Here is a 26,830-nt window from a genome sequence, read left to right on the forward strand (position 1 = left end):
GAGTGCTTGTAGGTACTTGTGAGTGCTTGTAGGTACTTGTGAGTGCTTGTAGGTACTTGTGGGTGCTTGTGGTTACTTGTGGGTGCTTGTAGGTACTTGTAGGTACTTGTGGGTACTTGTGGGTGCTTGTAGGTACTTGAGGGTACTTCTGGGTGCTTGTAGGTACTTGTGGTTACTTGTAGGTACTTGTAGGTACTTGTGGGTGCTTGTAGGTACTTGTGGGTACTTGTAGGTACTTGTGGGTGCTTGTAGGTACTTTTAGGTGCTTGTAGGTACTTTGCCTCCTCCATAGGATTAACATTACACTAAGTTTTGGAAGCTCGTAACTCTGGTTATATTCTAGGAGAGCGGTACTTCTCTTAGATAAGACTTCATACTGCTCTTAATGTATAAGGAGGGTTTTTGTTTGGATGTAATCTTTTTTGATTCGAAAAACTTCCACAGAACTATAAATCGGGCCCTCAAAATGTGGTTAAAATTTCAAAAAGATCCACCCATTAGTTTATTTTATAAAAAATAAAGTTGCTAAGGGTGGTTTTCATTTGCATAAAATTAGTCAGTGTTTTTGGTGAAAAAGTTAAATTTTCTCATAGAAATAACATGGAGTTTTTCTCAAATTTTGAAATGAAATATTCGTTTTTTACATTTGGGAACGGTTTTATATCAAAATATAAACCTTTTTCTAGGACCATTTTTAAGCTTTTTGAGAAAAATTAAGTTTAAGTGCTAAATTTCATGTTTTTTAGTCTGGCTTTGACTTAAGTTGTTGCAGCCTATATGTACTGTTGGACTTACGTCGTTTTACCGGGGATAAAGCCGAGAAGAAAGCCACTCTTGCACTTACGCTGTTTTACCAAGGACTTTTATCTGATTTTATTCTCTTTCGTTGCAAAAACTGAATGATTTTTTCGTAACTAAACTAGATTAACGATTACAGGTAATTAAGCTAGATTAATGATTACAGATAATTAAGCTAGATTAACGATTACAGGTAATTAAGCTAGATTAACGAATACAGGTAATTAAGCTAGATTGACGATTACAGGTAATTAAGCTAGATTGACGATTACAGGTAATTAAGCTAGATTGACGATTACAGCTAATTAAGCTAGATTGACGATTACAGCTAATTAAGCTAGATTAGCGATTACAGCTCAAGCAGTGAGGATTGAAGTTATGTAATAGATGCTTGGTCAGTTCAAAAGCTTTAACTAATGAAAGTACAACGCGCTAAAACGTTTTCTCTCCTAAGGTTTTTAAACAATTTTAATTAATATTAAGACTGAAGTAACAGATATTAATCAAAACGCGTCTTGGATTTAATCAAGACCTAAAAAGTATCGATAAGAACAAGGTTAATCACTTGACTGAATGCGCAGATATTGAAACTTTTTTTTAATAAAACTTACATGTTTAAGAAAGTAATGTTCCATCACCCTATTCCATTGAATAAACTTACTTTACTGGTAGTAAATTTTTTCCCTCTCAATAATTTGAAAAATTTACTTATCTCGGGTTTTCGAGCACAATTCCATTCCCCGAAAACATTTTATAACTACATTTATTATCACTTTTAAGAGTTTTCGTGTGGAAAATACATACACGAGTACACGTAACAATGACAAAACCATTTAGGGTAGTCTGCTTTAGCCTCTGCTGCGCCAAATACGAAGAAGGAGGATGTATAGTTGAATACCCCCTTGATAGAAGTACGCCTTGTCGCCTTGTGCTATTCTCATGCCTTGTCTCTCGCTGGCCTCGTCACCAAGGCAAGAGCCCACTCAATTACGCGTTAAGCTGCTCGAGAATTCTGTGTGAATTACTTTTTAAGGTATTCGTCAGCAAATAGTAATTGTTTTTGTGAGCATTCCTCGCCTTGAAAACTTTTCTACCAAATGCTACCAGAAGTCTCTGGGGATACTAAAAATACTACATTTACTATAGGAAGATTCGCAGCGACAAGTTTAAAATCCCATATTCCTTTAAAAACCGTTACAGATATAGATACAGATATACAGACTAAGTAGCAGAGTCGAGCCACAGCGTCGTAGATCACGCGACTCGGTGAACGTAGGCTATTTTGCAAAATAACCAAGTCAGAATTTTCAGGCTACGACCGCGCTTAAGTTAATAATTACAACAAAGAAAATCAAAAAATTACGAATATCATGCACGCCCCTACTGCTTGCGCACCATAGAAACTTCATGGCATAGAACCGTGTAAATAGAATGTTTCTTAGTGATTGTTCCAGTAAATAAAGCCTTAATTATTATTATTATTACCATTGTCCGTCGTACAACTGCTATAGACCCTTTCTACGTAAAAAAAAAGAGATGTCAATCCTCAGTATCGGGACATACAGGGGTTGACCCCTCGCCGTCTCTGCTCCATTTATGATCTTTCCATCGAGCGAGATGGAAGGCAAAGTTTTACCCCCGTGTCTTTCCCTCTAAGATATGTCGAAGTGATCTATTACACAATTCAGTTTAACCAAGTGTAAAAATCATAACGTCCCTATTGAATGTGCTGCCATTGTTGAAATTTGCACTAAAATTAACAAAAGGTTTCACTATGGAGCGTACAGGGCATGAACGGGAGGATATGTTAGCAACTTATTAACGACACAATGTCATACACGTACTCTCTTAAAAGTGATAATAAATGTAGTTATAAAATGTTTTCGGGGAATGGAATTGTGCTCGAAAACCCGAGATAAGTAAATTTTTCAAATTATTGAGAGGGAAAAAATTTACTACCAGTAAAGTAAGTTTATTCAATGGAATAGGGTGATGGAACATTACTTTCTTAAACATGTAAGTTTTATTAAAAAAAAGTTTCAATATCTGCGCATTCAGTCAAGTGATTAACCTTGTTCTTATCGATACTTTTTAGGTCTTGATTAAATCCAAGACGCGTTTTGATTAATCGAATAATGGTTTAAAAAATTCTAGAATACCAAATATATTCGTAAAACCGACTGCTCTATTGCGCATAAACAATTAATTAATGTTTATGTTTTTATCAATCTGTTGATCAAATTGTTTGGTATTCGCAACAAAATTTTGATTTTCTCTGTTGCATTTGTGAAATTGAGGGAGCTGAGATAGTGACCTCCTAGATGACGCGATTCGGCGGACGTAGCTATTTTTCAATATTGCCTGCGTTCACCGAGTAGCGCGATCTAGGAGTATATGGCTGAACTCGGCTTCTCAGTCTTTTGAAGTTCGGAGGCTTGAATAATCTATTAAAGATTTTTAAGGGGTTATGCGTATTATGAGCTTGTCTCTGCGAAACTAACTTTAGTGAACTATATTTGTTCCACATCACGAAAGTGTGCCATAGACTACTGGAGCACTCTGTATGTAGAAACCTGTTATTCCAAGGTCGTTAGTCAAAACGTATGGTAACATACACAGAAAGCTAACAAAGATATTTTGGCAACCAACCCAATTTTGATAAAAAAAATAAGGCATTGGTTCATTGAAAAATAAACTTTCAGGTATTAATAACTACTATCCCGTGAAACATCATTGATAAATTTGAAATTTGGTAGAATAGTTTTATAAGAATTATAATTTTGTGCAATCGTTTTATAAAAATTTTTATATGGTCAGATTTAAAAACTCCACGCTATTTGGTCGAATTATCTGGTAATTTTCCTATTCCGAGCCGAGATATGGATTCCAAAAACATTACTATTTTTTATTCGACGAATACCTTAAAAAGTAATATTCGCACAGCCCTAGCTAAATTTGCTTGTAATTGTGTGAGAGCTACACTCACATCGTTTGCTACTTAATAAGTAGGCAGCCTCATACAATGCTGGGAAACCGAGACTTTTGTTATAAAGTATATGCTTTTTTTTCCTATTAAATGATAATTGAGTTAAAGGCGTTTGCTTTTTTCTATTTGTACACTGAGTTGCATACGTTTCAAATTAAGTTTAATGGTTTCTTCCATTGGCACTATTTCAATTTCAGATTTCCACACTGTACAGTTGCTACTCCCGGCAGTGCGCAATGTGTTTCATGTTTAAGGTACATTACTTCTTTGAATAAACTTACGGAACATTTATAGCGCGTTGGAAGAATCTGCTGGTTTCATTGTACATAACTGTTTGAGCGTGTTTTTCCCATGATTGCTAAAGCAGTAAAAGAAGGATTTTAAAATGAAGTTTGCATATCTACACAAAACCGCGGAAGCGACATTTTCCAAAAGGCTAAATATCTTTCAGGAATTTATTTGTGGAGATGGTTAAGAGGGCTCCAATTGTTCTCGTGACCGTGAAAATACATAAAAGGGGCGTCCTATCCATTTAGAAAACTGCGTTCATTCTCCAAATAAGGAGTTGTGTAAATTCAACGTATTATGGATTCCCAAAATGGCAGAAAAGCTGCCTAACAAGTGTACGGTACGGATGTGACGTGGCTCTGTACAGAATCGGAAGTAGTTCAGTAGTGTGGAGAGAAAGCAACCTCTCCTATGAAATTTTGCACATATGCAAATAGAAAATTCCAATTTTTTCTTTCCTCGACAAACTTTTTTTGATGTTAACAGTTTGTAATCCATAATATGTAGTATCACTAATCTATAAGACAATGAATATACGCAAGTATGTTATACCCCTTCTAACCTGTCGATTTGATTTGAGTGTTGGCCAACAAGCCTATGACGCGTTTTGGGTAGTTTTAAGACAGGAGGAAGGTGCCTATTGAGCATTAGGGTTCCCGGTGATAGAAGCACTAGAGGGCCCGGGTCAGCAGCCCCGCCTGCCTGTATATTATATGGACATTTTTTGTCGCATTTTGTTTCGAGATGAGGAAAGTTTTATACGAAAAACTTCAGCGAAATATAATTTGACATTATGGTCATCCTAGAATTAAAAATCGAGTTTTCTCTAAAGAACCGGAATTACTGCTGGATCTTAGCCTCTTCTTCAAACTTTCACTAGCTTCATCTAATTCTAACCCATAACTTATGTACATAATATTCATTATTATATAGATTCATGGTAGCGTTTATACAGATCTATGCTCCATGCGTCTGTATTGCTGTCTACTGAAAGTGACTGAGGAACCGTTGCCTACGCAGTAAGAATTAAGGCCAGTTCGGCGTAGAGTTTGCACACTATATTTCTGACATTTTACTTCGCCTTTGATATCCCTTCAGTGACCCCATTTGAATTTTTTTCCCCGCCGCGGATGAGGTTGTGGGCAACACCGAATCTGAAGGGGTAGAATTCTAATAATCATTTAATTAAATTAAATAGGTTGAAGCTTTTATTTTAAACTATGTTCACGGGATTCAAAATTATATAACTGCGTAAAGAATAAAATGATGTAGGTGGAAGCAACAGTATAATAATTTAGATCACCAACCTCAATAGTGGAGCAGATTAAAGGTTTAGAATTTTTTAATCTGGAAATATAAGAGAATTTTTTCTTTATTTGTGATCGAACCAGTTTGGTAAGCATGATAGATTCAAAAGTAAGAAATTATGGATCTTAAATGTAGGACATTTCAAACCGAAAACATAAGAGTAGTAATTATATCAAACATGTAATGAAAAACAATTAACGGCTATAATTGCATTGTTTTCTAAACGCTGTACCATAACATTTTTAGATCATATTTTTAACTTTGAAAAGAAATATTGTAAGTAGGATTCGTTGAAAATATTTATACAATCTATTACCCAAAAATGTGTGTGGTAGTTAATTGAGTCTACAAATATTGACCTACAAATAGTCGCAAAGATTGTAAGAGTCTAGTTTAGTGACCTCATTTAACACAGGCTATAAAATCATATTTTGACGAAACATTATGGTCGTCTAAGGAAAAGCCAAATATAGTTATCTGCAATCCAAAAAAAAGTCACGTGGAAAGATTTGTGATATATTTATAATCGGGATAAAGATTCGAGAAACACTAGTTTATGGATTTTAAATATGTTGCATTTGCCATTTAGAAAAACCTTTCAGAAACACTTGTTTCTTGCGTACTGATCCGGTTATCATGATAGAACAGCAGCGAAAGGATTATATTTACCACTTCCTAATCGATGAAGTAGATTAGCTTACCTGTATTTAAGAACACGTTCTGGATAAATGTCGTAAAGTGACAAATTCCCAAATTCCATACTTCAATCAGGTGATATTCGCTCCTTTCAGATTTAAAAACAGATCAAGTTATATACGAAAAAAATATTTCAGGATTCATAAAAGTATTTAAGGGCTCATGAAAGTATTTAAGGGTTTATGAAAACATTTAAGGGCTTATGAAAATATTTCAGGGTTTATGAAAATATTTCAGGTCTCATAAAAAAAATTTAGGGTTTATAAAAATATTTCAGGGCTCAACAAAATATTTTAGGGTTTAAGAAAATAACTTTGCATTTATAAAAATTATTCAAGATTTTGGAAAATAATTCTGGATTTATAAAAATAGTTCCGGATTTCTAAATTAGCGCCATATAGACAAAGTAAGACGTTAGCCGCTTCCCTCTTTAGAACGTTGATTCCCCCACTATCCGGTTTGCTACTATCTGCCGCTAGAAGGCGAGTTAACAAGTATTTTTCAACTTTCTCCCTCTGCCATCCGTCCTTCAGTATTGCTTTGTCCATGATGGAAGCACCCCTTCGCGTGTGTGATAGGGTGAGTTGCTTGTGGCGCCATCTACATGCGGCGAGGTTAACTATATTAACACTCGAAGTTAAGCAGGATCGAGCACGGTCAGTACTTGGGAAGGAGACAACGCGGGTTCTAATCACACCGGGGACGTTCTATACTTAATTAAATTTTATTAATTTCCGTATTGAAAGACGTAAAATTGGGGCAGTTAATGAAATTCTAGACACCAAATTGGGCACCAAGGCTTACGATCAATACGTAGCGCTTTCGTGCCGATTCGGTGGCGGACATCGCCGATAAAGCGATGATCCCATAACGTCGCCAAGGCTTAGTGAGTTTTAGTCTACTAATATCAGGAGTTCATGATAGCCCGAAGTACGAAACTGGTAAAAAGCCTGTAACAACAAAGTTTCGCCGTAAAGCTCAGCGGATTCATACACCGCTTAACCCCCAAAGAAATAGTTACCCCATTTTTTTAGCGCCCACGCGCATTAACTTACACACTTCCGCTTTAGCACTATTTTTATCTTGTGATTTTGGGAGCGAAAATGTCTCACGTCTGCTTAGATTGTCAGAACGGTGTAAATTTAGCCTTGGCTAAGAAGTTGGCTTTTAGTCGGGGTTTCTAGTTTTCTACAAAACAATTAAACGATCGTCAATGATGTTTTGTTGTGACATGTGTGAGTGAGAATTCCGTGGTTAAATTAAAACCGTTTGGACAAATTTATTCCCAGTATCTTTAATATAAGAATTGCAACGTGTTTCTAGTCCACCATATCGCCATTTTTCTTTCCGCGGAGATCCCAGTCAACGGAAGTTTTGGAACGAAAACCAAGGAGCATAGATACCACTACGATATACTGTAAGGTTGTATGTCCATAAACAGGCTAATCCATTCCATGCGCAACGACAGAATCTTGTTGTTCGCGATTTTTACCATTAGCTCTATGGCCAGTTTCATACTTACCCCCCCCCCCGAAGGAGGGTTATTATCCACCTCTGCTAATATCAATGCATCGTTTCCATTACACTTAAACACTATATTTCTTAACAAGGCTTTAAATGTATTCTCTCGGATTTAAATTAGAGATGGCCGATACCAGGCTTAACCCGATACCGATCGATACCGGTGTTAACATGAACAAATACCGATCGATACCGATATATTTTAGTAGTAAAGTGTCATTTGCATATTTATTAAAAATACTAGGAAATAATTATAGAGTAATTTCATGAATCATACTACCAAGTACAATGTTTAGAGATACTTCCAAAATAATATCACGGCTTATTGACATTCATAAAAATGTATTATGTAATGTATATATTATGTACTATTCATAAATTACTGAAAGACCTAAAATGTCATGTAGTGCCATATAACGGATTTTAAACGAGTATCGGTTTAGTATCATATTATACCAACCGATCCGATACTATCGGGAATTCCCGAGTATCGGTGCCGATACCGATATGGACCATTTGTTGAAGACTATACGTATATAGGTCTGAAAACGCTTGAACATTTTATTGGCGTCTTTTCAAGTTTCATTAAAAACAATTAAGATTAAGTATGGTTTTTCTTAGTTTTAATTAATACATAATTGCGTGGTTTACCCTGCAACTGTGGAACATTGACTTTTTAGTGGTACGGGTTAGGTAGTCGTTTTGCCGCGAATGAATCGACTTTAAACATAACTAAAGTAGGTTATCAATTAAACCCAATTGAACTGGTTTGCCAATAAAAGGCAATTAAAATTTATAAGATTTATAGACAAATAAACTAGATTAACGATTAAAGACAAACTAGATTAGGGATTAAAGGTAATTAAACTAGATTAGCTATTAAAGGTAATTAAACTAGATTAGCTATTAAAGGTAATTAAACTAGATTACCGATTAAAGGTAATTAACTAGATCACCGATTAAAGGTAGTTAAACTAAATTACCCATTAAAGGTAATTAAACTAGATTACCGATTAAAGGTAATTAAACTAGATTACCGATTAAAGGTAATTAAACTAGATTACCGATTAAAGGTAATTAAACTAGATTACCGATTAAAGGTAATTAAACTAAGATTACCGATTAAAGGTAATTAAACTAAGATTACCGATTAAAAATAATTAAGCTAGATCATCGACTGCTGGTAATTAAGGTAGTCTACCGACTGCTGGTAATTAATCTAGACTACCGACTGCTGATAATTAAGCTAGATTACCGACTGCTGGTAATTAATCTAGATTATCGACTGCTGGTAAATAAACTAGTTTATAAACTACTGATAATTAATCTAGTTTACCGACTGCTGGTAAGTAATTTACGCTACCGACTACTGGTAAGTAATTTACGCTACCGACTACTGGTAATTAAGCTAGATTACCGACTACTGGTAATTAAGCTAGATTACCGACTACTGGTAATTAAGCTAGATTACCGACTACTGGTAATTAAGCTAGATTACCGACTACTGGTAATTAAGCTAGATTACCGACTACTGGTAATTAAGCTAGATTACCGACTACTGGTAATTAAGCTAGATTACCGACTACTGGTAATTAAGCTAGATTACCGACTACTGGTAATTAAGCTAGATTACCGACTACTGGTAATTAAGCTAGATTAATGACTACTGGTAATTAAGCTAGATTACCGACTACTGGTAATTAATCTGACTGCTGTTCATTATGCTAGATTACACACAGCTGGTCATTAAGTTAGATTACCGACTGCTGGTCATTAAGCTAGATTACCGACTGCTGGTTTAAGCGAGATTACCAGTAGCGTCGCTAGGGTTTGAAATTTGGGGGGGCTAAATCTGGGCAAACAATTTTAAAGTTATTATAGGAACTTAATATAAACAAGATGGCCCAGGGGTTGGGACTTAATAGTAGCCACATCGTTATCTATTTAATTAGCACATAAATAAAACGAAAAAAATTCAAAGACCCTAAAAAAATCAGAAGTGACCGACCCCACAGTGGTAGCGTATCTAACTGCTGCGCCAGCCAGCCGGGCTCAATTCCCGGGTGCGGTGTGAAATTTTTTTAATTAAAATAAAATCTCTAACTGAGCTCAGCTACCACTATTGGTGGGTTGAGGTACTATCGAGTTCCATTTAAGCTAAAATCTGACGATAACCAAAGTGACAACCCCGGCCACCACTACTACGGGTGTACCTCATATGAGCAGTTCCCTGTAGAGCAGTTCTCGAAATAGCAACCGCGATTCCAAAAAAAACAGCGGAGTTTTTCAAAACTGCTGTTTTAGAAATAGCGGCTGATGTTTTAAAAATAGCGGCTGCTGTTTTAGAAATAGCGCCTGATGTTTTAAAAATAGCGGCTGCTGTTTTAGAAATAGCGGCTGCTGTTTTAGAAATAGCGGCTGCTGTTTTAGAAATAGCGGCTGCTATTTTGGTAAATAGCAGTGTTTGTCATTTTTTTGGAAAAGGCATATTATAATTCGATAAAGGTTATTTTATTTCGGAAGTAGATAATTGTAAAGAGTAATTTTTTTGGAAAAGGCGTAACACTGTTACGCTATTTCCAAAATATTACTAACCTAAGTCTAACCAAACGAAACAAAACCTAACCTAACCTGACCTAATACTATTTAGTTGAAATAATCAACTTTAACCTAACCAAATTATCCATATCTGACCTAGTTCTATTTGAGTTCATATAACCCTGCTGGGCCAGCTTACACCATTATAAACAACTATAGTTTTTCGCATATCTGTTTTTCCGCTCTTTAGAGACCTGCTGTAACGGTACGCCGCGTTTACGAGAACCGCTGTATCGCCTTCGGTAATTGCTGTAATGGGTAAACTGCCATTTCGGGAACCGCTATTTAGAGAACTGTTGTTATGAGGATCGCTATTATGAAATCCGCTCATAAGGGAACTGCGCATGTGAAGGCTTGCCACTCTACAGCTACTACGGCTCGGGTCAAACTAAGAGCCTATCGTATACAACGATGTAGCTAAAAATTGCATAATGGGTTCATTGGAAAATGTGTAGACCTTTAAAACTATCCGTCAACGTAAAATTATTCGTGTTTTAAAGATATACAACCTTTTATAGACAAAGACTACGGAACCGATTATCAAGGATTTTCACTCGTCTTAGGCTGATTTTTAGTTTTGGTTAGCTTTTAGTCCACACTATTGGGACTCTCATCGCAAGAACGTGAAAAATTTTACTTGTCTCCATCTGTTTTTTCTTCAAAATTTCTCTGTTTGATATTGAAAATTTTTTACATATTGCCCCAGAATTTTAGGTTGGTAACAGCAATTTTTTGGTAGGGTTTACGGATTATTTTGGGGGGGGGGGGGCTATAGCCCCCCCCCCAAAATAATCCGTACTCCCCCCCAAAAGGCCTAGCGACGCCACTGGAGATTACCGACTGCTGATAGTTAAGCGAGAATACCGACTGCTGTTAATTAAGCGAGATTACCAACTGCTGTTAATTAAGCGACATTACCAACTGCTGTTAATTAAGCGACATTACCGACTGCTGTTAATTAAGCGAGAATACCACCTGCTGTTAATTAAGCGAGCTTACCGACTGCTGGTAATTAAGCGAGATTACCGAATTCTGGTAATTAATCTAGATTACCGACTGCTGGTTTAAGCGAGATTACCGACTACTGGTAATTGAGCTGAGTGCTGTTCATTATGCTAGATTACCCACAGCTGGTCATTAAGCTAGATTACCCACAGCTGGTCATTAAGATAGATTACCCACAGCTGGTCATTAAGCTATATTACCCACAGCTGGTCATTAAGCTTGATTACCGACTGCTGGTTAAGCGAGATTACCGACTGCTGATAATTAAGCAAGATTACCGACTGCTGTTAATTAAGCGAGATTACCGACTGCTGTAATTAAGCGAGATTACCGACTGCTGGTAATTAAGGTAGAATACCGACTGCTGGTAATCAAGCTAGATTACCGATATCATTAATCTGCATGATATAGTATTTTAGAAAGTTATTTTTAGTGTCTACGTAGACAGAGAACTCTTCACATTTTCCAGTCCATTAAAGCACCCAGGCAATGTCAGGAACCTTAGCTTGTGTCGTAAAATCAAGTAGTAACTTACCACAAAATACCAACAAAAGCTATGTCTTGAAAACAGAAATTCTTCTAATACTTATAAATAGAGAAATTTCTTATGTAAATAAACCTTTTTAAAGCAGTTTCGACAGCTTATTCTCTTTATGGTGAAAGCGAACTGAGGTTTTAGCCTCTAAAATGTTTTGGAATGCAAGCTAAACGCTTGAAAGCTTTAACGTGTAGGGGCGTAAGGCCAATCGGTTTTCCTGAGAGTGGAATTTGAGTAACCATTAAGAAACATTGATTCAAGAATATTACCCCTTCGAGTGACGTATGTCAAGGAGAGGTTCTGTAGCTGACGTATCTGTTTGTGTGTCAGTTTCCTGTTACTGCGTTCGCAGTTTCCAAATCGGAGCAAACGTGTTTCCCATTTCCGGCCCGCTATCACTGTTCACTGAAATTTAGGAATACTATTTCTAAAAACTATTTAACTAGAATTAATTATCATATTTAATATATTTTTTAAGAAATACATCAGCTAGAGTAAACTTCACTAGTCAAAGTTTATATATGAGGAGTATAAAGATGACGCATATGAAGTCGATACACTATATACATTTCATAAGATAATATTTGACGAGTAATAATATCTTTTGTAAGTAAAAACCATGTTGAGAAGTCCATTTAGGATGAATGACAAAACAAGTTTGTCGTGTAGAAAAGTTTTCTATTCTATTGCAAATCATATATCAAAAATACAGTGCGACACAATGAATGTATTTAATGAACCGTTGCCATGCAAAACAAAAGCAATGACATTTTATATTTCGTTCAGCTTCCACTCCTCTGTACATACTGATTGTTTTAATTTGTGCTTGTATGTAAAGTGTCATGTCACAATTAAAGAAATCATGACTCTATTTAGACGTTAGCCGCGCTCTAAAACACAATTAACAACTTTATAGTTGTTTATCTGTGGCATATAAAAATAGTCCATTTTTAAAGTTTAAAAGCATACCTCTCATGCACACCTTTCGAACTACGCCGTAATTGGACCCTGGTTAAATATGCCCCAGTAATGAAAAAATAAGTATGCTCATCATTTGAGCATGTTTTTTAAAGGTTGATCTGCAGATAAACGGCGCACCACTAACCATTCTATTGCACTGCTAGTGTACGTTTGAAATTACCCTTTAACACACCTATTTTCAACATGGGTCCAATCAAAAGATACCTCGACAATGCAGAACTTTGTTGTCTCTACACTGAATGACTCGACTTGTGTATCTCACCGCCAATGGATTTACTAAAATCGGTTCCCCTTAATGATCGAGAGCGCGACGATTTCCAAAGATACTCAAGCTAGCAATAACAAATTCCTGAAGGAGAACGTGCTCTGAGACATAAACTATGGGAAGGACCAAGCTGGTACTAAGAATCAATCCAATCGTCTATACAACAAAAACTTTATATATTTAGGACAGCTTTAGATATTTACTACATGTACTCCAGACTTGGCCACTGAAGATAAACACTCCAGCTTCACCTTTCAACGGCTGCTTCAATTACGGAAACACAGCACCAACTAGAATCATCATACGGACCTTCTTCGAAAAGATGGTTCACTTCCTCGGGCCGTCCCGCCCAGATCAACATTATTGAGTAAAAGTACAACCAAGCGATAACGGAGTACAGAATAGTAGCAGTTCACCTATACCAAAAAGTTTTACTTTCTAGCAAAAGCGTTAGACTAATTGAGGTAGGGAATGTGCCATTTATCTATTAAATAAAACTCTGCTAGCTTGAATCGTTCGCCACGCGGGAAAATATTTACAACTGTGTATAATTTTTTACTGATAGTAGAAATAGCCTATGTTTCAATTTCACAAGTACACTGATTAACCTAACTAATTTTGTTTCATTGCTCGAACCCAGGAACATATCCTCCACCAGATCGCCATAATTATAAGTAATTTGGGTTTCATTCCTATGTACATGCTTCCTGCTTGGTTTATAATGATCATTCAGCTCTAGTATGATCAAGCAAATTGGGGGGTAAAAGTTGAGTAATGATAACTTTGTGTAAATGACATCAAAGACATGAATAGACGTTATATAATTTAAATAAATAAACTGCAATAAATGATGCATATTCATTGTTCACAATTAGGAAGAAAATATTCCACTTGACTCGTAGAGGTAAAATTTTGGTTTACCCAACTTGTTTTGCTTTCATATAATTACTCTAGACGTAACAAGTATATACACTTAGCGTCACTACTTTTTTATTTGCGTTCTGTACTTATAACTTTTTGCGTGACCTTTATGTTACAAAAATACTAAATCTAAATTAATCCGTAAGTTCGGGTTTAATGAAAAAAAAACCCGCCTTAAAGGGAGGGTGAAGTGGAAACCAATGGCGTAACGCCCTGCCTTTTTAGCCACATCGTAGTATACGATGTGGCTCTTAGTTTGACCTGCCCTGTTGTTCTTGTAGTAGTAGTAGTAGTAGTAGTAGTAGTAGTAGTAGTAGTAGTAGTAGTAGTAGTAGTAGTAGTAGTAGTAGTAGTAGTAGTAGTAGTAGTAGTAGTAGTAGTAGGGGTGTCACAGTCCTGCCTTTGGCAGTATCAAATTTTTCGGTCGTCATTTTTGAACGTCGAGAGAAAATTTTTTTCTTTTTAGATAACGTTACTGTTCACAGGTGGAGTTTTAAACTTAATACAGGGAAGAAATTATTTTCTCAACTTTTCTTCCTCCTCGTAGAATCGAACGGCGGACCTTTCACTTGCCAGCCCAGTACTATACAGCCTCGCCTACGATCGCTTGTTAAGAAACGGCCTCGAATAAAGCGCTATACTCGGAGAAAAATGAACTTGGAGTGTTGAACATGAAGATATGAAATCTCTAAAACCATCGTAAAAATGAACTATTTATGCTTCGTAATTTGTTAATAAATCAAAGCGTTTTAATCACTCACTTTGAAAATACTGAGTGTATGTTTAGTATATAAAACAGTGGAACTCATGTGCCAATCGACCCTGAAAATTAATCGACAAAGATGAATTAAAATATGACCTTAACATAATCTTGTAAATGTTCTTAGAGATATTGGTTGGTGTCTGAGGGTTTGGTACGATTACAATTATAATTTTTTCCCTTTTTTAAGTATTCCCCGTAGGACTTTTATTTTCGTCTAAATCAATACTAATCGGTTTCACCCGCCACTTTCCGCGTATCAAACTAACGAGGATTAATTTATCGCGTGAAGGCGATTCTTTCTCGCTCGCTCCAATTAATAGTCGTGTAATAGAATTTCAAATATGGAATTTACTCAATGTTCAGGGACGTTTCAAGTAATCCGCCATTATTAGGAACTGGGTCCGTTTGCTCTTAATTCTCCACCCAAGCTGACAAGAAATGAAAGTGCAATTGTCATCAAGAAAATCAATCTCAATTCCGAAAGATTGTTCAAGTCTCGCTTCGATAACGCGAACGAATGATTATAAACTCACTTCATCTGGCGCGCAGGTAATTTCAGTCTCATTGGCGAACCTGTTGATCAATATATCAAGGATAAGTATTTAAAAATGCAAATTAAATACCTGTATTTAAAATATCGATTATTTCCGAGAAACTCCATTTCGTTCAGCGCCATTTTGGGCACCATTTAAATCATAACGTGTAAAATCCGAAAGGCGACGACGTGAAGTGAAACCATCTTATTAACTTCAAATCTCTCAAATTATTCAAGCCATAATCATTTTATTAAATTTAAAGACAATTTGCTACTCTCCTTCGAGTACCGTTTTGGCGTCGTGCTGAACAGAGTTTGCCCAATCAATTTAAAATATCATTTTTACAGCTATTTGTGCCAAACAAAACACATCTGCTAATGTTTCGGTTGCCAGGGTAACGGAAATGAAGATAATTAAGCTATCTAAACGATTTTTATTAAAAATAAAGACCAGACTAGAACAATTGAATTTTGGAAATATTTCGTTTGGAAGAGAACAGGTTCTATTTCAACTAAGTTATTTATTATTCTCGTAATAGAATTTTGGCTTTATCATAAGAAAATAATATAAGTATGAATCTCTTCATTTAAGCCATGTAAATAAACAGCAGTTTCTTCCGTTAAAATTTGTGAAAAGTTTCCATTGCGACCTTTAGAGATTTTTTGACGTTAAAAAAAATTAAATATTTGTTTAGAAAAATTCATATTTTAATTAAATTGTTAAAGGTCTTGAGCTTACTATTATGATAATTATAAGTGATTAAGTGCTTAACAATATTATCATAATAAATTAATAGATGACGCGAAAAACTAGCTTGGAATTTTTTGATTTGGACGATCAAGGCCAGAGCCAATACACTGGTAGGAGGTAAGGAGTTTGGTGGCGTTTTCGCCCCCCCCCTTTTACTCGTAGTTCTAAAACGTCCCGCAGGGGGCGTAAAAGCGTAAGCGCGTCAATTCTGGAAACAAATAATGTAGTATGAAAATGTAGTACGTTTCATACTTATAGGAAGCTATATAATATTTTCCTATGGCTTTATTATTCAATTCGAGACTTGAAGGAGCCAAAACATCGTCGCACGCGTGTTTGTATTAAACGTTTTATCCGAGGGGGTAGACACTTTGGATCTCTGTGTACACCCGAGGTCAAAAGAGTTCAGCTTTGACAGTGCATTGAGTTCAAAGCCTTCGGAACTCAGAGTTCAGCTTTGACAGTGCATTGAGTTCAAAGCCTTCGGAACTCAGAGTTCAGCTTTGACAGTACATTGAGTTCAAGACATATTGTACACCTGAGTTCTCAAGTGTCTACCCCCTCGGTTTTATCAGATCTCCTATTCGAAATCCGAATAGAGTATTCGTTTAAACGAATATTACTCGTTTTTCAAAATATTAGTTTCGAAACGATTAATCGTTCTCTAAATACATGTAGCAGACGAAAAATATTGTAGAATAGAATTGTAAGATTTTGACTTGACCACCTTGTAGTTCCCTCATTTACAAGTGATTGTGGATGTGGTAGATGCACTTATGGGTTGACTTAATTTTAGCATATTTGATTTTAACATAAATAATTCCCCGAAAACCTTTGTTGTTAATGAATAAATGGACAAGAAGGTTTAATAAAGAAAAATGATTGCCAACTGCAAAAATATCTCGCGTCAAATTAACTTTTTATTTCACCCACAATAAGATTAGTGATAACAGACGGAATTTGAAATTTAACAGAAATGGTGTAAACGAAAATTTTGAAGGCAGGGAGCAAATTATAGCCCCCGATGAAATATCAATATCATTTCAGTTTATTATACACAAATCAAATTTGATTTGTGGTCTACATCTAAATAATTGGTAGTTAATTGTTTTGAAACTCAGGTTAGGTTAATTTCAGTAACTCGAGAATATTAACATGATAATCCCATGAATTCAAATCATGACGATTAGAATTGTGGATTGAATAATTATTATAGATCAGGTCTTTATCGAATGCTTTCAAGCCCTTATTACAATTTTAATCTTTGAAAATACAATATTTTTAACTAACTTTACTCGTGCGAAAGTGTTTAATCGTAATTAAGCTTCTGATGCATCTATTTATATTTTTTTAATCGTTGATAACATTTTAGATTTGAAAAAAAAAATATATTTTATGGCTTATTTACAAGAAATAAAATTTTAATTTTCGCATTTCTTTTTAACTTTCAAACGGAAACCACAACTGTACTTTTTCAATAAATGACGACAAACTATTCTATTGGCTATAGTTTCTTGATGAAACGAAAGCCACAGATCCATATATTTTAAAAGTTTAATTAATTTTATTTAAATTCACACGAGAGTGAGTAAATATTTAATCGCATTCGTGTCATAAGTGCGTAATTACCCTCAATAAGTTCAAGAGTAGATCGCAACACGCGGTGATTTCGTTGGTGAACTATACATTTCGAAGTAAATTCAAAGTTTGTGTTAGATCTGGTCTCTGGTGTGGTGAAGTATTACATTTTACGAGTTTATGTTAATTAGTAGAAGATAATTTCGGTTATGACGACGGCTACTGTTCCCGACAACAACATGAGGAGAAAGTAGAAAGGAACGCAGACGCTCTTCAGGTCCAAGTCAGTCACGCTTTCCGGCGGTTTCTCCCACTTGAGCTGTTTAATCGTGTAATCGAGCTCAAAGTCCAGATATTTGAAAACTTGCGTTTCGAATAAGGGCGCCATACTGCAATAGAACATTTGTCAAAACCCCTTCATAATTTTAGGATAAAATTCTTACCGACCTCAGTTGGACGGACTCGTGCAGTTGGGGACTGCTTCTCACCCAAGAGGTGTTTAACATGGTGTGTAGGTAGTCGAACTCGACGTGTTCGTCCGAAAAATAAAGTCCCGCTTTCATCGCGGATAACATTTTCCTGCCTTGTTTTAATCTCATATAGTGTTCGAAGGAAGACAGAATTAAAAATGCAACATCTATGATTGTAGCTTTCTGCCCGGAAACAATGGGAATGAAAGCTCCTCTTATGATATCTTTTAAATTGCCGAAAAATTTATCCTGATCTAGTTCGCCTAGCCATTCCTTAACAGAGGGGTCCTGGGCTGCCTGTAGATACTCAGCAATGACGTCAGAAGAATTGAGAAATTTAACATACAGAAGAATATTCACCAAAAATTGGAGGCGTTTGTATGTGTCCCTGAGCATTCCTGTTGGAATTCCCGATTTGATCAAGTCCGAGAGAGTGTCGATATAATTGTAACTTTCTATCGTGAACTCCGTCCGCAAGAAGCAACCCAAGTAGAACAGAATGAAAGTCACTCCGATCAGCCACGACGAAGCGAGCAGACGACAAGTAATGGGGGGCAAAACGGAGGGAATTGCTACGGAGGGAACAAAATTATACAGTCTTTATGTCTGATTAAAGCGCCAGCAATCTTTTGCTTTGAAGACATAATCTTTGGTAATTGAATCCTTCATGCGAAACTGGCTCTCGCGCGGGTGAATTGTTATCAACTGTTAGGGGTGCGCTTAATCGCTTACGTTCGAGGCATAACAGTGACGCGTTCTCCCAGACATTTTCCAGAGTTTCTCGGGCCATTTTCTTGACAACTTTCTTGGAGGGCACCGATTTGTTTTTGTTAGTTACGACGGAGTGAACGACGAGCAAAAGTGACAGAATGACCAAAGTGAACACAATTAGTATCACAACCTAATTGAACCGAGAATGGAAATTAATGAATTGTGTGCTGAATGGAATGTTTATTGAGGGAAATTTACTGGAGTGTCCATGTTTAAGAAGGACCAGGAAGTGGACAAGGCTCTCTTCGGAGCACCCGAAAGGATAATCGTTTCGCTCGTTCCATAGGGAGAAGACGGAGTGCAAATTTTGATTCGTTTATCGAAAAAGGAGCGCGGCGTATCTATCATGGTGATATGACTTTCCTAAAACCATCGTAATGATTTAATATTTAATAAAAGCGTTTTAATATTCGGCGTAAAATTACTTACAGAAATGGGAACTTTTTTCCACTTGACCCTGTATAATTGAATCGGCAAAATGAATTATATAATGACCTTAACATAACCTCACGAGTGTTCATAAACTGAATTATATTTGTTTCTGAGAGATAGTTGAGATTACAATTAAAGAATTCTTCATATATTTTTGTCTATATCTCAACTTAACGGGTTCACCCTTCGAGTTTTTCAGTTTTCTCAGAATCATTATGTCAAAGTCAAACGAGCGCCTTAAGGCGATTCATTCTCGCTCGCCCCCAATTAATAGGGTGTACCTCATATGAGCAGTTCCCTGTAGAGCAGTTCTCGAAATAGCAACCGCGATTCCAAAAAAAACAGCGGAGTTTTTCAAAACTGCTGTTTTAGATATAGCGGCTGCTGTTTTAGAAATAGCGGCTGCTGTTTTAGAAATAGAATACAGTTGTATTCGTTGGTTTCTAGAGCTACTTTTTCTGTGATAATTTAATCAGTAGTGTGACCTGCTAACGGATCGTGTTTATGTTTTTTTTAAAGTACATTTAAATATTGTACTATTCTTCAGGCTGTTATCAGTTTACAATAATTTGGATAAGACATATTAAAATTCGAGAAAGGTTATTTTATTTTGGAAGTAGATAATTGTAAACAGCTATTTTTTGGAAAAGGCATATTATAATTCGAGAAAGGTTATTTTATTTCGGAAGTAGATAATTGTAAACAGTAATATTTTGGAAAAGGCATATTATAATTCGAGAAGGCGTACTTTATTTTGGAAAAGGCATATTATAATTCGAGAAGGCGTACTTTATTTTGGAAAAGGCATATTATAATTCGAGAAGGCTTACTTTATTTTGGAAGTAGATAATTGTAAACAGCTATTTTTTGGAAAAGGCATATTATAATTCGAGAAAGGTTATTTTATTTCGGAAGTAGATAGAGAATAGTAAGCCTCGATACCCGCGGGCAGCGCAGGGGGGGATGAATTTTTTCCCCCATCCTCGATACCCGCGGAGGGTGGGTCACATATTTTTGGCCCCCGGTACTTTTTGCCCCCCTTCAATTCCGCCCCCGGAGGGGGTGGTACTTTTTGTTCCCCCTCACTGACTTTCACCGTCTCTTTATTTCGCTGACTTTCACCATCTCTTTATTTCGCCGTCTCTTTACCCCCGCTTCATTCCCGTCTCTCTTTACCCCAGCTCCTTTCCCGCCACTGTATTTTTTTTACGCCGCCTCTCTCTCACTTTCTCTTTCGCCCCGAGCTCCATACCGGCGAAAGCGCTGTCAATGCGGGGGATCTTTTACCATCTCTCTCTCTCTCTAGCTACAAGCCGCGCGCAATCTGGCCTCTCCCGCGTAGTACTGAATTCCTCCTCTCTAGCTAGGTTCCCATGTCGAGCCTGCGCGCGATCTCTCGCCTTTGGGTCAACTCCGTATAGTTTAATTCCTCATGTTTTAAACTTTCCCTCTCTAGTAAACTAAATCTATCTCTCTCCGTATTTCTCTCCCGAATTTTTACTTTTGCGCTATGTATGTTATCAAGAAAGAAACATTGAATATTTTTTACCATGTTTTTATTTATATATTTACACAAAGTATTTTTTCAAGTAAAGTATTAATATTACGGATGCGTTCGTTAAAATGCAATTTATCGATATAATAATAGTTCAAACGATCCTCGTAAGGTATTTTATATATTACGATTAAAGGGCAAAAAGTAACTTTTTTTCACCATTGTAAGAGTCTTTTAGCTTCGTCTTTTCTTGATATGGAAGATATAGTCCTCGTTTTCCGAAGTAACATATGATTCGATAGGCACATTGAGTGTTTGTTGCCCGAGAATGAATGGACAGTCGGGGTACAATTGTCTATGTTTATCGCGTACCGATTCCGAGGTTGTCCATACTTGAAGAGTACCGTGACAAAAGAAACATCTGTAGGTATCTCTACGGTCTAAATAAAACCCGTCTCGCGCTAGTTCGGCGGTATCAACGTAAAGCGACGTCCACGATTGGAAAGTTTTTAAACGGGCTTTTTCCGAATTCATGTCCTATTTAGCATATCGCGGTTCTTGGGGTCGCTGAAAATTTCTTTGACGTAGGTATCCAAAATTGCCTTTTGAATGACAGACTTTGGAATGCGAAACTCCATATAATCAGAGCGGGCGGTGGGTGGAACGTCGTGACCCTTGTCGTCTTCGATCGGTACGTTGTTTGTTGGAAGTCCGCGGATGAAGGGACAACTAGGAAAATGCCGTTTGTGCTCTTCGTGCACAGAATCTCGAGGTTTCCAACCGTTTAATATACCGTGACAAAAATAACACTCTACGGTATCGGTACCATACGTATATAAATAAAAAAATCCGTCTCTAGCTAAATCTCTGGGATTTGTATACGGGGCTTCCCAACGAGAGAAACTTTCACGTCTTTTCGCCTCGACGTTCATACTGGGTTATGAAGCCCAACGGCCTTTCCCGTTTGCTTATATAAAAACATGTACAACCCCTAGCGGCTAAAATAATTCATGTCCAGACCTGTTCGCCCACTCCTTCCTTCCCCCACAACAAAAACTAAACTTTAACTAGAACCCAACCTATACGCGCCGAGGATTGAGAGGTTAACTAACACGCAGCGCCTCTAGCGGACTGAATTGAAAACTCTTGGCGGGAAGTTCGCGAATGGTAGATAGGCAGTTTAAAAATGGCAAGCGCTACAATTATAGAATACGTCGCATTTTTAAGCATTAGAAGGTTTAAAGAAATTATTTTAGGGATTCTACTCGTCTAAAAGTCTAAAATATAATAAAAACCAAACACATTTTTAAAGTAAGAGGTATTTGTAAATCAAACGAAGTTAATACCGTAGTCTCTGGATAGTGTAACAGGGAAACTTCTGTAACTAAGCAAGTTTTTGATATTACCATCTATTTAAGTGTTCAAATTAAATAAATATGTTTATATTGTAAGTTAATTAAATTAACTTGCAAGTGCTTCCAGACAGACACATTTTTGAGGTTAACTGTACCTCGTAGGAGTTTTGTACATTTAATTTGGGTGTTGGGATTAGATAACATAAAGTCTAAAAACTTAGTTTTTCTTTTTAAGCGCGTTAATTCATTCATTACTTTTAATACAATGAATTCTAGAACTTCGAAAATGGGTAAAATTTCACCCCTTCTGGGAATTTCAGTAATAATTCTTACAAGTAACTACACAACAACCCTATGGCTTCATTTAAAGACGCGGTCATTTTCCCGCCAATTTGTTCTTCTAAAATCCGCTAGAGGGCGAACGCGGCGGCTCGCTCGGCGCGTATAACCGGAACTCCATAAAATCTAAACTCTAACAAAACCTAGGGCCCCTCGACAAGACGAAACAAATGAGGCCCCCGTAAAAATAATCCGTGTCTAGACTCGCATACTATAACTAAAATTCTTTAACTGTGTCAAGGTTACATCATCTCGGTTTTATTAGAAATGAGGCCCACCCCCTCCATAAAAAGTAAACTCAAACAAAACCTAAGCCCCCCTCGACAAAACGAAACAAAAGAGGCCCCTGTAAAAATAATACGTGCCTAGACTTGCATACTATAACTAAAATTCTTTAATTGTGTCAAGGTTACATCATCTCGGTTTTATTAGAAATGAGGCCCAATCAATCCTTAACAACAAACCCCGAATAACGCATCCTTGCAATACGTGTTTAGGCACGTTTGCTCTCCTTGCTAGAAAAAATAGGCCCTGTTTAAAACTGTAATATGTGTATGTTGAAAAAATAAAATCATTTTTAGGGAAAAATACAATTATTTATTTTTTACATATAAAATTCGTTAAGTGTATCAAGATTGCACGAAATATTAATTTCGCCTTTCTTAGAATATGCCCATAAGGCGTAAATTAAAGCCTTGTCAAAGGCGCAGGCCGTTCGGTGCTCACCGACTGGATGTGGGTATAAGCAGCGTACGGGAAGAGAAGAAATGTCCGCGGTGGTGGCTTTCGGACACTTGAAATCGTTTAGATCGTGCACCGTTCTGTTAAGGCGATCCGATAGAAAGGCGACTTAGGAGTCGCCCTTGGAGAAGATCAAATCGACCCCCTGAAGAGCAGCGGCGAGGCATTCGTCGATTTTGCTGTAAGAGGTTAGGCCAGCAGTCCAGTCCAGCTGGTGTAGATTACGCGAGACCCATTGGTTCTGGCGTTGTTTTGAAATCGCGACGTGAGATTTATTGTAGGGTGGCGCGAATGTCCAGGAAACGGTTGAAGGCTTTGCCTCGATGGTCGTTATGGCCAGTTCTTTAACGATGAGGTCTGTAGTGCCATCACTGCGAGTGCACCCGTTCAGGTATTCTAACTCAATAACGGCGGTCTTCATAATAACTAGCGGCGAGTCTATGTATGACCGTGTAAAACCGAACAGAGGTTAAATATGAAACCTCAAACGACCGTTGGGCTTCTCTTATAGAGGCTGGAACGGCTGACGTCATAACACGGTCTAATACCGAGTCGGGATTGGATAAGAGAATTCCGAGGGGGGCGTGGTTCTCTTATAGAGGTTGGATATGATGACGTCATTCATCCCTCTTAAATTTCTTGAAAAACAGGTTTGTGCTTCTTCTCCTCGTTCTGTGCATAATGTATACAACGCAGTATATACCGCAAGCGGAACTGTCCACTGTTAAAAAAAGGGGTTCTTCGAGGGTTTTCAATAGAACTCTTACGTTCTAGTTGGAACGCTACAGGTTCCCAGACGTGGATGAAGGTTCACAGTAGAACAGGAAGGTTCTTAGCAGATCGTATCTAATTAAAAGGGTTCTTGTAATAACGTGTGGGGTTTTAATAGATCCTTGAAGGTTCTTGAAAGAACATTCGGGTTCTTGAAAGAACATTCGGGTTCTTGAAAGATCCTTGAACGTTCTTGAAAGAACATTTGGGTTCTTGCGAGAACCTTCACGGTTCGTGAGAGAACATTAAGGTTCTCGATAGATCCTTGAGGGTTCGTGAAAGAACATTTCGGTTCTTGATAGATCCTTGAGGGTTCATGAAAAAATACGGGTTCTTGAAAGATCCTTAAAGGTTCGTGAAAGAATACTGTTAGAAAAAAAAGGTGACTCATGGGTGTTTGGAAATACCTTGAGGTGTTTATTTACTCTTTTTAGAGTGTTTTGTAACTGAGATGGTGTTTTCTCCGTAAAAAGGTGCTAGTTGACTCTTTTTAGGTATTTTTAAAGGAATTGGTGATTCACTGGTACTTAGAAACACCTTTAGGTTTTATTAACTCTTCCAGGTGTGCTTTAATCTGCAGGGTGTTTTTGTTTCAGTTGGAAGGTGTTCTATCAATGGGTGCTTAGAAAAACGGCACGGTGTTAATTTACCCTTATTGAAATGTTTTTAAACGGAAATATAAGCCGCGTTTACACGAGCTTGCACAACCGTTGCCAACGCATTGGAAACGATTACACAACCGTTTTTAACCGAATCAATTCCGAATCGCATTGTTGTTTAACATAAAACTGTTTGAATGGTGGGGATAAACACCTTTGGGATTTACTTAACACTTTTTTCCTCATATGGTGGGTTTTTAAGTTAAAGGTTTTTCGATATGAACTTAGTTCGTGAAGGGTGAAGAGAAAAATCATCTATTAATTCTACCTGCATAGTGAAACATTCTAAAAATATCCCAAAGATTTTAATAATCAAAATTAATTTATAATTCTTCGGACTACCTTATACTAAATATTTGAAGGAACTCATACTTATTCTGATTTTTAAGTCATTGGGAAATAATTCTCGGAGAGTTCAATATGCTGGAATGTCTTCAAATTAGAGGAATTCATAAAATTACTTGAATTTTCCCTTAACACAGGTTTTTACCTCTCCGAGTGACGATGACGTCACGACGAGGTATAACAGTGGACGTGTCTGTGTGTGTGTCTGTCTATCACCGCGTTCGCAGTTGGCAAATCAGAGCAACCGTGTTCGCAATTTCCGGACCGCGTTCGCAGTTAACAGAAATTACTTCATTACGCTATCTCCACACTTGTCTTTCGTATGGTATATACCACATACACGCAAATCTGTACTTATTGGCTTCTGACAACACCATTGGTCTTCTGTGTATACCACATATACGCCAATCTGGAACATTGGCTTCTACTACATTATCATCGTTGGGGTTAAGATGTACGCGCGATCGGCTACGGTTACGAGAAACGTTTAGCCTCCCAATGGCATGGCTTCCACCAAATGCTTACGCAATTGCTCTTATTTTTATCATTTGTGAATGAATCGCTTTATATACCCTAAATTTCCAAAAATTGTGAAAACGCTATACGCTAGAAGTCAATCGTCAACAATAGCTATGTTTAAATTCATTTTAAGATTATGTTTCTTAAAACGGCTTAACTAGAATTAAGGAAAAATACTGACGATTAAAAAAATTAATATCAGTTATATTTATTTAATTATTTAAGATAATCTTCTTTTCTTTGGAACGGCACAAGTGAAAGTTTATATAGAACGAGTAATGAAGATTGCATATGAATAGAAACACAAGGTTTATATAAAGCGAGTAGGATGAATTGATCTCTTACAAAATCATAACATTTTCTTATTGCTGAATATTAAATGAAAATATGTTAAATATATTTCGGCATTACGATTCCTTTAGTAATTTTGTAGCTATAAAGCTCTCTTTATTTCAATATTCCAAGAAATTATTTTATATTAATATTTCAAATTTGGTGTTTACTCTTTAATTCAGCTTTACTACATTTATATATAGTGTAAACTTATACTTCATGGTGAAGTGTTTTTAAAGAGTCACCAAGAGAGAAAAATTGAATATCATTGTCATGATTGCAACCTAACACTGTTAAAATAAGAACCTCTATGAGGTGGTCATATGCTATAGGGAGAGGGCGTTTGTCAGGGAGGGAAAGAACATCCGACGTCATTTTATACCTCTACTTAGGGGAGCGTTTGTAGGCGCGATGCTGAAATTCCCCCGTTAGGGGTATGGAATCGAGGTAAAAGATATAAGCCTATGACGTGGCAAGAATGGGTTTGCCCTCTCCCTATAATATATTTCCAAAGGATTTGAAACAAACGAGGGTTCTGAGTCAAAATAAATCAGGTTCAGATTTGAACTAAACCGGAGTCAGAGTCGAGCTACACGGGTTCTGGGTTGACTGCAACACGGTTCTTAGGCTAACTCGACAGTGTTCAGAGTCAAACTCGACAGGGTTCAGAGGCAAACTCGATAGGGTTCAGAGTCGAACTACACAGCGTTCTGATTATAACTAAACAGGGTTCAGAGGCAAACTCGACAGGGTTCAGAGTCGAACTACACAGCGTTCGGATTATAACTAAACAGGGTTCTGGGTCGAACTAAACCGGATTCTGGGTTTAACGCAATACAATTCTTAGCCGTACGAAGCGGGGTTCAGAGTCGAACTCAACACGGTTCTCAGTCAAACTACACATGTTTCCGATTACAACTGAACAAGGTTCTGATGCACACGCCACATGATTCAGGGAGGAACCTAATACGATTCCAAAAGAAACTAACTTGGTTCAAAGAAAAACCAAAGCTCGGATCGTAGATGAACTCCTTAAGACTTTATAGAGAACTCATATCAAAGAGTTCT

At 36.9% G+C, this 26,830-nt stretch overlaps 1 protein-coding gene across 1 annotated transcript; it reads right to left on the reverse strand.

Moving 5' to 3' along the window:
* Positions 1-18,583: 18,583 nt before the first annotated feature.
* On the reverse strand, positions 18,584-19,029 carry LOC149719741 (uncharacterized). Its single transcript, XM_089860927.1, has 2 exons — positions 18,972-19,029; positions 18,584-18,903 (listed from the first exon to the last, which is right to left on the reverse strand). The coding sequence occupies exons 1-2, from the start codon at positions 18,981-18,983 to the stop codon at positions 18,613-18,615; spliced, it is 303 nt and encodes a 100-aa protein (XP_089717053.1). The 5' UTR covers positions 18,984-19,029; the 3' UTR covers positions 18,584-18,612.
* Between the last annotated feature and the right edge of the window lie 7,801 nt (positions 19,030-26,830).

The sequence above is a fragment of the Phalangium opilio genome, unplaced genomic scaffold (assembly GCF_054372755.1).
Source record: "Phalangium opilio isolate 3A_F unplaced genomic scaffold, DU_Popi_V2 ptg000002l_1, whole genome shotgun sequence".
Classification (NCBI taxonomy): domain Eukaryota; kingdom Metazoa; phylum Arthropoda; class Arachnida; order Opiliones; family Phalangiidae; genus Phalangium; species Phalangium opilio.